Source organism: Nycticebus coucang, chromosome 19 (assembly GCF_027406575.1).
Source record: "Nycticebus coucang isolate mNycCou1 chromosome 19, mNycCou1.pri, whole genome shotgun sequence".
NCBI classification, from domain to species: domain Eukaryota; kingdom Metazoa; phylum Chordata; class Mammalia; order Primates; family Lorisidae; genus Nycticebus; species Nycticebus coucang.
Window position 1 is genome coordinate 15,807,346 of NC_069798.1, and position 13,330 is coordinate 15,820,675.

A 13,330-nucleotide genomic window follows, 5' to 3' on the forward strand; every position below is an offset into this window, starting at 1 on the left:
TTTTGTGTGGCCTGGATGGCATTGACATTTTTATTTTCCAGAGTGGGCTCAGCGTTGGCTGTGTACTGTGGGGAGCCATTTAAAATTTGAACTTGATCACAGCTACTTAGAGGATGTGGAGCAGAGGGGTGCACAGGCTACAGACCTGGACCTGGGTACCCCCTACCTCCCAGACCTGTTGGGAGGATGAGGCCTAATAAATGAGATAGATCCATAGGCATTACTATAGAAGCGACTTTACGTTTTAGGGAAACCACAGGTAACGAATTTTATTTTACAATCTGATTCCTAATAGGATCCAAAAGGGAGCATTCCACAGATGCTGTCTCATCATCTATGACCCCTCTAGGGATGCTATATAGAATACATTATCATACCTTTGGAGGACTTTTTTTTGTGGTTTTTGGCCGAGGCCGGGTTTGAACCCACCACCTCCAGCATATGGGACTGGCGCCCTATCCCTTTGAGCCACAGGCACGGCCCCATTTGGAGGACTTTTAAAGTAAGATGTTTTTAGAATAAATCATGTTATTCCTTTTGAAAACTATTCTTGTTAACAATTATGAATCATGTCCAGAAAAGCCCTTTAAATGAACCTGTTCACATTTTATTTTCCTGGACCATCATCTGAGGGCATGGTGTGTTTTTCTTCCTAAATCTTTGGTCTAGAGTTTTCCATTTATTATTTCTGAAGAACCTTTTCCTTTTCTGCCTAGGAGAGGTGCTCTGCTCAATAAACATTTGTTAAATGAATTCTGCCTGGTCTGAAAATGTCACTGTTTTTCCTTGGTTTTGTAATAGGAGTAGAGGGAGATCTTTCCGTCTCCTTAGTGACTGAGTGATGGGAGCCTTTGTGTTCTTTGGCTTTATGTTTCTTTCTGTACCATAGTTGCCATATCTTTAAATGGAGACTGAGGCCTCCGAGGTGCTCCCATAATAATTTCCCATGTCCGAATGGTGTTAAAGAATTAAGTTCAATATATTTTGAAAACATAATTCATTGCAGAAGCACCAAATTCATCTTATCCATTGATTACCACCACAGTGTACTCAGAGTTAGAAAACTTTGAAATACTGAACAGTAAAAATTGAACCAGTTGCCCAGGAACCACAAGTATAAGGTAAGTAAGGGCTGTGTTCAGACCATCAGTGCCATGCGAAATTGAGACATTTCAAGGCTTTATCCATTAGTGCTGACCTTTGTATATTCAAAGCACCTAGTTTTAATTTTTAGCTCAACCCTCATAAAATTCCTTATTGTAAGGCTTTTGTATTTGTAATTTTTCTTTCTTTTTTTTTTTTATTGTTGGGGATTCATTGAGGATACAATAAGCCAGGTTACACTGATTGCATTTGTTAGGTAAAGTCCCTCTTGCAATCATGTCTATTTTTCTTGGCAGAGTGGGGAGGAGTCAGCAAGGCAGGAGGAAGGTTGCACTATTAAAAATGAGCAAACATTTTTTTTCACCAAGAGAATGCACTTTACATAGCAAGAAAATGTGTGGCCTTCTTTCCTTTTATTTTGAAACAGATGGATTAAAAATATTTACATTGCTTATATGGATTATATAAAAAGCAATCCCCAATTCATTTGCATTTGGGGGGATTTGGGAGGAGTAGAAATCAGACTGTGTTGGGGAGAGACCTCGCACAAGTGAGGTATGTACTGTCTCTCTATTTCTTGGGGTCCATGTAGGTGGACCCTGTGCTACCCCTGTGCTCAGGACGCCCTGCTCGGCACAGTGAGCCTCAGCTTGCCACCGAGTGAATAACTTCTTCCCACAATTTGGCTGTTCTGCTGCTGAATTGCCCCATTATTCTGTTTGGTTGGCTAAATCATAGGTTCCGTTGAGAAACTGTATCAAAGAAAACAACTGAATCACAGGGAGTATTTAGAACAAGTAAATCAACTTAAATGATGCATTTTTCTCTAAAAGGAGTACAAATGTAGGGAGAATGTCCATGGTGATGACAAGAAAGCAGAAATGATGATGAGATCAGTTTTAGTCGTAACTGTTTATCCCCACTCACATACACACACTTTACACTGAAAAGAACCATTCTTAATCTTCTTGCCTCTCACAACAGATATTTTCACTTTTCATTGTCCATGTGTATTGAAACATTATGCACACAGAACTTTTGTTTTTACTTTAAATTCTATCAAAAGCATTTTTAGGTCATGGTAATATTCCATTTGGTTGTTTTATGAATCTTTTATTCTTTATGGATAGTTTTTTCCATTAAAATTTTTAACCGTGATAAAATACACATAATAAAATTTGTCATCCTCACCATTTATTTTTAAGAGGCAGGGTCTCAACTATGTTACCCAGGTCTCAAACTTTGGGCCTCAAGCTATCCTTCCACTTTGGCCATCCAAAGTGCTGGAGTTACAGGCATGAGCCACCATGCCCAGCCTAACCATGTTTAAAGGTGCAGTTTCATGCTGTTAAGTGTGTATTCACATCATTTTCAACCAGTCCGCAGAATTCTTTTCATCTTGCCCAACTCAAAAGCTGTAGCCATTAAACAGCTTCTCTCCATTCCTCTCCCCACCCCACTGGCCCCAGAGGATATCACCTTTCAACTTTCTGTCTGTGAATTTGACTGTGATGGGGATTTCGTGTAAGTGGAATCCCAGCGTGTGTGTGTGTGTGACTAGCTTATTTCACTTAGCATGAATTGGCCTCAAGATATAGCCATATTGTAGCATGTGTTTGAATTTTCTCTTTCCAAGGCGGATTAATATTCCATCGTATATATAAACCACATTTTGTTTATCCATTCATCCATCAATGAACACTTGGGTTGCTTCCACATTTTGGCTATTGTCAATAGTGTGGCTATGAACATGGGTGTAAAGATACATGTTTGAGCTCCTGCTTTCAATTCTTTCGAGTTATATATACCCAGGAGTGGAAGTGGTAGGACATATGGTAATTCTATTTATTATTTTTTTGTAAATTGCCATAGTTTTTCATACCAGCTGCACCATCCTATAGTCCCACCAGCAGTACCCAAGGTTTCTAGTTTTTCTACATCCTTTTCTGACACTTGTTTTCTAATATTTATATCTTTATTTATTTATTTTGAGACAGAGTCTCACTATGTCAGAGTGAGACATAGTGTTGTGGTGGGCGCCTGTAGTCCCAGCTACTTGGGAGGGTAAGGCAAGAGAATTGCTTAAGCCCAAGAGATGGAAGTTGCTGTGAGCTATGATGTCACAGCACTCTACTGAGGGTGATGGCGTGAGACTTTGTTTTAAAAAAGAAAGAAAGAAGGGTGAAATAGCAGACCAGTTTTGTCTTCTTAAAGCCTTTTTTTTTAAGACAAAGTCTTTGTCCCCCAAGCTAGAGTACTGTGGCCTCAGCCTAGCTCATAGCAACCTCAAATTCCTGGGTTCAAACAATCCTCCTGCCTCAATCTCTCAAGTAACTGAGGCAACAGGTGCCTACCACAATGCCTGGGTAATTTTTCTATTTTTACCAGAGACAGGGTCTCGCTCTTGCCCAGGCTAGTCTCAAACTCCTGAGCTCAAGCAATCCTCCTGCGTTGGCTTCCCAGAGTGCTAGGATTACAGGTGTGAGCCACGGTACTTGGCTTGGAGGCCCATTTTTGATGGTACCAAGCAGAGCAGAGGATGTCACTTGTCTTATTGGTAAAAACTGTATTTCTGTGGACAAGGTAAGGCATCTAGAGAAACATCCAATATTGCCCTTTTTGCCAGTTGTACCAACTCTTAGGATCCTCGGGGGAGTGTGACTTTTAAAACAGCATGGTCACCAAAAAAAGGCAGAACCTCCATTAAGAACAGCCGGGGGGAGTTATGTTCAAAAACCAAGTGGAACTTGTTCAGCTGAGCCCGTCTGGAGGGAGAGCTGTGCAGGGCCGCCTGCCGAGCGCTCTCCTGAGTGCCTGGTGCAGCCAGGTGCTGGGGGGTTTCCAGTGGTACTTCAAGGAGGAAAGAATGTTTCTACCTTTTCTTCAATCCATTTAAATGATAAGATGTTATATGAAATAATAAGGGCTCTTACTATAATCAGCACTTGATTAAAATGTGTCTGTTTCTGAAAGGCAGAGTTGTGTCTCCTTCCATCTTTCACTGATTTGTCTTTGCGGGATGCCTGCGCCGTGTAAGCGTGTGTGATAGGAGATATAGTAGGGTAGGGGCCTGTGACATCATGCATTATGTTTATATAGTGCCACGGGGTGAGAAAAACTAACATCTGTTTTTGCAGCAGATTGTAGGGATGACAGAGACTTTGCAGTCTGCATGCTTTTACTTTTTCTTTGCTTTTTTTTTTTGAGACAGAGTCTTGCTCAGTCTCCCCAGGGAGATTACATTGGTGTCATCAGAGCTTACTGTAACCTCCAACTCCTGGGTTCAAGTGATCCTTCCTGCTTTAGCCTCCTGAGTAGCTGGGACTGCGGGTGCCCACCACGCTCAGCTACCTTTTCTATTTTTATTTATTTATTTTTTGTAGAGACAGAGTCTCACTTTATGGCCCTCGGTAGAGTGCCGTGGCCTCACCCAGCTCACAGCAACCTCCAACTCCTGGGCTTAAGCGATTCTCTTGCCTCAGCCTCCCGAGCAGCTGGGACTACAGGCGCCCGCCACAACGCCCGGCTATTTTTTGGTTGCAGTTTGGCTGGGGCCGGGTTTGAACCCGTCACCCTCGGTATATGGAGCCGGCGCCTTACCGACTGAGCCACAGGCACCGCCCTCTATTTTTATTTTTATTATTGTTTTTATTTCAGGTTAATGTGAGGGTACAGACAACCAGGTCAAAATATTTTATTTTGTTAGGTAGAGTCCTCCTTGTGGTTACGTCCTGCACCCAAAAGGTGTGACAGGGGTCTCCTTCTTCCTGGGGCTGGTCTCAAACTCCTGAGCTCCAGCAATTCTCCTGCCATGGGCCTCCTGGAGTGCTAGGATTACAGGCAGGCGCCACCGCACTCAGCATAGCACGCTGCTTGAGCTGGGTTTATGGATGTGAGTGTTAGTTTGGGATTCTTCACAAGTGAGTTGACCTTATTTTTTTTTTCTTACAGGTTTAAGTAACCTATTAAGTGGGGTAAGGAAATTGTTGTTAACTGTTCAGTTTCAAGTAGATGTGAAAAAAAAAATGGTAGCAGAAGGTTAATGTTCCAAATTGAATCTCAGATCTGTCTCTTTCTCTCTCTGCTCCCTCTCTCAATTCCTCTCTTTCTCTCACACACGTATGCACACACATACTCCTCCAAGAGAAAAAAGGATGTACGTATTCTTGGTGGTTTTTTTGTTGTTGTTTGTTTGTTAGTTTGTTTGTTTTGGAGACAGGATCTCTTGGGCTGTTGCCCAGGCTAGAGTTCAGTGGTACAGTCACGGCTCACTGTAATCTCTAATTTCTGGGCTCCTGGGATCCTCCTGTCTTAGTCTCCCAAGTAGCTGGGACTATCCCATGATGCTCAACTATTTTTTTATTTTTTGTAAAGAGAGGGGTCTCTTTCTGCCCGAGTTGATCTTGAACTCCTGCGCTTAAGCAATCCTCCCTCCATAGTCTCCCAACATTCTGGAATCACGCACACTCTTTGACTCAGTAATCCTACCTCTAGCATTTTAGCCCAAGAATGTATTTGACCTGCTTGCAAAAATATATGTACAAAATGTTCATCAAGCATATATGTGTGTGTGCTCACACACAGAAGTGTGCGCATCCTCCTATATACGTACACACGATCACTTTGGATACAGTCTACATTTCTAGTAGGGGATTGACTAAATTGTTTCATGCCTTTTTTTGTAGTGACCATATATTATTTGTGCAATAAAAAAATCAGTGAAATGATTTTCATTGAAGAAGGCAATTGCAACTTGCTTTTCCTTTTAGTGCCATTGCCAGGGACATGGATTTCCTTACTGGTTTTGAATTTGAAGCAGAGCATTCAGGTTCTTACATTCCTTAAGCTAAACAGGCATTGATTTGGTTAGGTTTCATTTTTGGCTTCAGGCAAAATTGGATAACCCCAGTAGAGGAATGGTTGAATTTGAGGGAGGTGTGTCTAACATGCTTGGGTGGAGAGATGATTTTGTACAGTCTTGCTCAGTGGTGAAACCCTTTTGTCTGTTCTAGAAATGATACTGATTTATGTGCACAATGTTTGTAACAAGTTTTGCATTTTAAAAATGAAAAATAACCATCTTTCTTTAGCTACATTTTGGCAGATAATCAGATTATATTTACCATCTTTTTTTTTTTTTTGAGATGGGGTGCAGTGGCACTGTCTAAGCTCAGTATAACCTGGAACTCGCAGGCTCAAGTAGTTCTCCTGCCTCAGCCTCTCAAGTAGCTGGGACTACAGACACAGGCCACCACGCCTGGCTAATTTTATTTTTTGTAGAGATGAGGTTTCACTATGTTGCCTGGGCTGGTCTCAAACCCATCAAGTGATCCTCCATTCTTGGCCTCCCAAAGTGCTGAGATTATTGTTGTGAGCTACGAGCCTGGCTTTTACGCTGTTTATATTTACTATGTCAACTCCTTACTAGCCTCAATTTAAAAGTTTACTAAGGCAGCCTCTGTTATCGTTTGACAGTGTTGTCTGCCTTGCTTTACAAGATCAGGAGCAGCTTGTATCCTGGTGTATAGAGCTTGGAACCAACTCGCCTCTTTAACTTCTTTCTGAGAATAATTTAATCTGCTCGATGACCATTCACCACTTCTATTCAATTAGTAGGATTATATAATGATCCTGACATATCAAATGCTTTTCAAATAAAATTTTACTGAAAATAATTTCATTTTGTTTCCTTAACAGAAATCATAGCCCATTAATGAGTTTTGGAGCCAGCTTTGTCAGTTTTTTGGTAAGTTGATATCAGAAGAGATATCGGAAAGAAACAAACAGATAATGTCTCTTGGTGATTATTCCATTATAGCAAATCTTTTAGAGTTGAAAGCAGAAACAAAAGTTTTTGCCCGTTAACCAATACCTGTGAGATAACCTCTCTTCCCTAATTTTAGAAAGGAAGTGTTTATATGTCATTTCTGGAGTATTATATTTTTCCCAATCAAAATCCTCTTTAGAATAAAAATGTAATTAAAAGATCTTCAAAAATTACAGCTGGATTGGGGGGAGGAGAAGCTCTGACTTTGGGTAATTAAGGTTTTCTCTAAAATCATTGAGTAAATGTGGGCTAGAACACAAGTTAAATGAGCAGACCTAAAGTGGCTCAGTTGGTATTACATTTCCGAATACTAGCATTTGGGAACTGAGAAAATAGGTTGTAGTTAGATTTAAACTAAATTGGGCAATGTTGAAAGCAAAGAGTTTTCATTTTTAAAAAACACTATAATATCACACAAACTACTTTCAAACACCTATTTTAGAAGGAAATTTTCATGAAATTGTATAGCAGCAAGGAAATAAAAAGTCAGAAGTAGAAAACCAAAAGGAAGAGAGCTTTGAGATTCGAGAGTTAGGAAGATGTTACCAAATGGGCATGTTAGGCACAGCCCGGTGGTGCCCAACCAGGCCAGCTTCTGTTGAGAAGAGTTTCATCCCTACATCAACCACCTCCTTAAATTGGCCTGATTTTCATAGATGGAACATGCACCAAATGTACGTATCAGTCCAGTTGGCCTGGTTCCTTATGTTGACCACCTGTGCATGTTGACCACTTTGTACAGTCCCTTGGGCAGTCAACTTACAGAGATTCTCCTGAATATCTCCTCTTATTAACAAATGCAACAAAAAATGTTAAGGCCTACTGTTTGTAAGAACACACTGGGTATGAGTGGTAACATTTGGACCCAATTGACTGCAAAAGGCTGGAAGGGAGACATAACCAAAGGGTCTTGGCTGAGCTTGGGGGCAGAGGAGCAGGTGGGAAGTGAGGCTGTGGCAGGGTTGAGATTGCAGCAGCTTGACAGGATAGTCGGAGAGGAGAGTGTGAGGGAGCTCGGGCAAGGTGGCCAGGGTCTGGCTAGAGTGGAAAAGTAGGTTAACATCAAACTGAGGTGACCTAAAATGCCCAGGTAGGGCTGGTGGAATGTGATAGGGAATGGAGGGCTGTTCATTAGGGTCTTCCAAGAACCAGGTACCCTGTGGTGACTGTCTCTACTCAGGTAGCCCATTCATCTCGGAAACCTCGGCTCTCCTAGGAAAAGTCACATGTGAGTCAGTAGATGGCCTCTTTCCCATCACATGTGGCCTGAAGAAACCTGCCAGCAGCAGGTGCCTGGAAAGAAGCTGTCAGTGGAATTTTTATCCACAGATAATATCAAATGAATTCCATGTAAGTAAACTCACTGGAATCGCTATTCCCGGAAAGACTGAAAATTTGCAAACAGCACCTACCAACTGTTGCTGCATTAGCATTTCTGCCAGTCCTCAGGGGAACCAGGGATTCATGTGTGGGTAGAATGAATTTTGGAAGAAGACACTGTTAGAAAAACAGAAGTGAGCAGAGCCATCAGAAATTATACGGAATTTTTGTTACTGGTTTAGTAACAGCAACGACAATTCAAGGACATTCCCTCCCATTTATTTTCTCATGCTGATGTGATAAAGGCATGTTCTTAATCATACAGAGTGTAAGTGAATGGGCTATACTGTAACATTTTGATTCTTCCACTTGCATTAAGTAATTTCAGTGGGTGTTTGTTCCTGCTGTAGTGTTTTGTTGTAGTAAATGAGCTTACATTTTCAGATGCTAACTGGTTCATTCATTTTTTTTTCATGTTTTGAAAGAATGCCATGATGACATTTGAAGAAGAAAAAATGCAGATGGCGTGTGATGACTTAAAAACTACAGAGAAGCTCTGTGAAAGTGAAGAGGCCGGAGTGATTGAAACAATCAAGAATAAGATTAAGAAGAATGTGAGTGCTGTGGCTTTAGGTTACAGACCCCGTGACACTTATTTACGTAGAACATCACTCCTTTCTTCGGTTTTTGATATTTAGAATGTGGCTTTTAAAGGTGGAAAATGTATCTTAAAACAACAGAAGCTCCTTTCAGTAACTAGAGCCATTCAGTGGATTTGTTCTTTGGTGACCTGGAATCACTTCTTCCCTAGCAGCCCACGTGGCAAGGGCTGTTGTAATGATGCTGTTATGGGTGTGGTTCACCCCGGACGAAGAGAATTGCATTTTGGCATAATTCTAGAATTCAACTGTGTTTCTCATTTTCCCAGGACTCACCAGCCTGTGGTTACAAGTAAAGTCACAATAACATCATAATCTACTTTTCCTGATTTTACCTTCGCTTTTCAGTGCAAAAGTTCTTGGTTCTGGGGAAGCATCGTCCTGCCCTTGATATTCCTTTCTTTCTTTCATTTTTTTTTTTGCAGTTTTTGGCCAGGGCTGGGTTTGAACCTGCCACCTCCAGCACATGGGCTGGTGCCCTACTCCTTTGAGCCACAGGCACCGCCCTGCCCTTGATAGTTCTTGGAGTGCCCAAGGTCTTGCACACATCTCCTCTGCTGTGCTGAGCTGGTCTTTTGGTTAAGGTCATCAGAAGCTGCTCCTTCTTTTCTTCTCCTCCCACCTGCCTGTCCCCTACGAGGAGGCAGTCACACTAGATTGCTTCACCTCTACTCAGGGTTATGGTGTCCACCACAAGGAAGCTACTGCTGGGCCAAGAGGACCATCCCAGGATGGTCTGGAAGGGCTGGAGTTGCCCTTGTTTCCTGCCTTCCAAACCTGACGTCTAGTCAATACCCAGGGCCTGTGGACTCTCTCTCTTAGGTATCTCTTGAATTCATGGACTTCTTTCCAGCCTCGTTGCTGTTTCCCCAGTTCAGCCATCATCTCACTTGCTGGCACGTCTGTCTCTGCTTCTCGAATTTATCCTCTGTAGTACAGTCACTAAAATGCAAATGTGGGGTTTGCTTGGTTTGCAACGGCCCTTCCCCTGCCAGCTGTCACCCTTACAATAAAGCCCAAACTCTGTAAGGTGGCTGATGTGGTTTTTACTTTTCCTTTGCCTACAGGGGTCCTCAAACTTTTTAAACAGGGGCCAGTTCATTGTCCCTCAGACCCTTGGAGGACCGGACTATAGTTTAAAAAAAAAAAACTATGAACCCAATTCCTAAGCACACTGCACATATCTTATTTTGAAGTAAAAAACAAAATGGGAACAAATACAATCACACACCTCATGTGGCCCGTGGGCCGTAGTTTGAGGACCCCTGGGCCCTAGAACATTTTCTTCCCGCTTCACCTGGTTCTTACTCATTCTTTAGTACTACCTAGATGTCACTGGCCCCGAGCACTCCTGCCGGAGGCTCCCAGCCCTGTTGAGTATGTTTCCTTACAAGTTCCCATGGTTGACTGCCCTTGACCCCTCAGAGCACTGACTGCATTATGTGGTAATAAGGTCTGCATTTCTTCATTAGACTCTGAGCTTGGTTTTGTGTCTCTCCTCAGTATCTAGTCCTGTACCTAGCACATGTGTTAATGATTAACATTTGTGATGGGTCCTTGCAATTTAAAAAGCATTTTCTTACACTGTGTGTCATTAGCCCTCTTGGCTACTCTGCACAGTAGATGTAATTACAGACAAAGAAACAGAAGCATTGATAGATGGACATTTCCCCAGATGAACAGAATAATGGTGCTGGGGCTAGATTTGGAACAATAACGACCCTGATAGATGGATGATGCTAAAATCCAGGAAAGAAGGGAAATAGGTCACTCTGTCACACATGCTATATACACTGTTGGCGTGTTTGCAGAAACCCCATCACTTCTTATGGTATTGTGACAGCAGATGAAAGCTATTTAGTTTATTTTATTCAAGTTTGCTTTGCATGAAAAATGTAGAGTGTTCTATTCCAGAGTGATTTTTTCTTCATCTTAGAAACATTCTTATGATAAAGAAGAATATTTTATAAAATATTTTATAAAAAGTGATTTTATAAAAGTGATTTTTTTTTAAATTTCAGGCTAATAGGAGGGTACATATAATTAGGTTACATTATTTGCATTCGTAAGGTAAAGTCCAAAGTCCAGGTCATAGTTGAGTCCTTCACCCAGGAGGTGTGCCAGATACCCCTACGCTGTACCCAGTAGGTGGGAACATACTAGGCCTCTACCTCGTTCTTGAATTTTGTTGTGTTTTTCTATAATTTGGGCCTGTAGTTGTTGATCTACTATTTTCAGATTATACAGAATAATGGGATATCTGCTTTTTCATTCTCATGATCCTTTACTTAGGGGAATGATGTCCAACTCCATCCAGGTAAAAACAAAAGATGCAAAGTCTTCATCTTTTTTTATGGGTGAATAGAATTCCATGGTGTACATCTACCACAGTTTATTAATCCATTTATGGGGTGATGGAGCTGTTTCCACATCTTTGGAATTGTGAATTAAGCTGCTGTAAACATTCAAGTGTAAATGTCCTTAGTGGTAAAATGATTTATTTTTCTTCTGGGTAGATATCTAGTAATGGGGTTGTGGACCAAATGGAGTGGTCTACTTATAGCTCTTTGAGGGTTCCGCATACTTCTTTCCAAAGAAGCTGTACTCGTTTGCAGTCTCAAAAATACATAACTGGATCCCTCTCTCCACAACCCGGCCAGCATCTGCAGCTTAGTGACCTTGCGATGTGGGTATAGAAAGTAACTTGCTTATTTTTATTTATATGGCCTGTAGTTTAGGTACGATTTGTGATTTATTCAAAGCTAATTTTTAATTCCAGAATATTTTCTCCTTAATGGAAACGTAATCCATTTCTAACCCACCCTTCCCAGTTACAATTCACCAAAAGAATGCTCCCCGATCTTAGTTCTACGTCAAGATAGATGGCTACAGAGTGACTTTTCAGGGTGTCTACTTGGGGGAATGTATTTTACCTTTAATGATTTTTATTGTGGATAAGTAAGACTTTACATTCTTTTTTTTAAAAATGTGAAACTCTAAAGTTTCACGTTGATTTTCATGTTTCCCAAGAATTTTTGTCATTTGCATATTTGTTCTTAAGTTAAGGAAACATTGTTAGACCTAGTGGGAATTTGGAGCTACCCGGTTCATAGTGCAAATTTGAGTGACTGCTATGACTGCTATCTTTCACAATTCCTGTGTGAAATTATTTTGCACAACAAAGTAGCAGCTGTTTGGAGGGAGTGTCATTCTTCTGTGTGATTTATCAGGGTGTACTTTTTCTCCACTACACAGGTTGATGTCCGAAAGTCCGCCCCGTCTGTGGTTGACCGGCTGCAGAGGCAGATAATCATAGCTGACTGTCAGGTTCACCTGGCTGTGCTTTCGTTCGTAAAGCAGGAATTGTCAGGTATGCTAGAGCATTCTTTTTAATGGCTTATGCTATTCCGTGTACATAGTTGGTAATACTCTTTTTTTTTTTTTAAATGCCTCCTATTTTAGTCTTTGAAAACATGTGGCGCTTTAGGGTAGGATACCAATTTATTACTTGGGAAATTGAAGCAACACATGTTTACTGTGTGTTTGATGGAGTTTTAGTCCCAAAGTCTATATTTCATCCTATTGTCTGAAAATAATTCTGTCATACTTAGAGAAATGACCAGGGCTCTATATGCAGATATAGAATACCTTTTCTTAGTGGGACTCAAGTTGTGATAATGACCTTTAAAATTAAATATAACTGGTTTAGATTTAAGGCTTTCAGGAAATGGTTATTGAAGGCCTGAGTGCCTTTAATGGTCTTAAGCACATTAGGAGATCATTAACGATCATTAAGGATTTGCTGACATGCTAGAATGACCTGCGTTATAACCTTTAGTGAGGGATATAAACTAGTTTCTTAATTAGTTTGTCCAAGAAAAAATGTTTTCCTGGCTTTTGTAGATTTATTTCTTCACTGGAATAGACTCAAGTGAGTCTCTGCTACCTTGCTGTACTACTCTGTCTAGAACTGACCTAATTATTTTGCTTATGTGGTTTTGTGTCTCTCTTATACTGACAGCAGAAATCTGCCACTTTGGTAGCTAGGATTTACTTGGGGGAAAAAATGAAAATTTACAAAGGAAGTCAATTAAAATTCACAGTCAGAGAAGTATTTTCTCCCAAGCCCTAAAAGAAGAAGGATATATTTCTGCTGAATTATAACATACATTTTTCTTTCCAAAAATCAGTTTACCCCCTTTTTCTTCTCTCTCTGCCTCTGTCTCTCATGCTTGAGGATGCTTTGTTCCTATTTGGTTCAAGTCAAAAGTAAAATTTAACTTTTTATTTTGATTCCAAAATTTGGACTTCCTAGAATTTATCCTTTCAAATATGTTCTGTCTAGAATTTTTGTCTTTTTTTTTTTTTGCTATGGTTCAATCATTATTGTTATTTTTCTCTTTAACCTTTTTCTCAGGAC

General features: G+C 40.8%; 1 protein-coding gene across 1 annotated transcript in view; it reads left to right on the forward strand.

The window, feature by feature from the left end:
• The window catches only part of TTC39C (tetratricopeptide repeat domain 39C), a 121,416-nt gene that overhangs the window by 40,033 nt on the left and 68,053 nt on the right, over nucleotides 1-13,330 (forward strand). Inside the window, exons 2-4 of the mRNA XM_053571984.1 lie at nucleotides 6,802-6,850; nucleotides 8,737-8,865; nucleotides 12,166-12,280. Of these exons, the coding sequence (XP_053427959.1) occupies nucleotides 6,802-6,850; nucleotides 8,737-8,865; nucleotides 12,166-12,280 (293 nt within the window). The remainder of the gene's footprint in view (nucleotides 1-6,801; nucleotides 6,851-8,736; nucleotides 8,866-12,165; nucleotides 12,281-13,330) is intronic.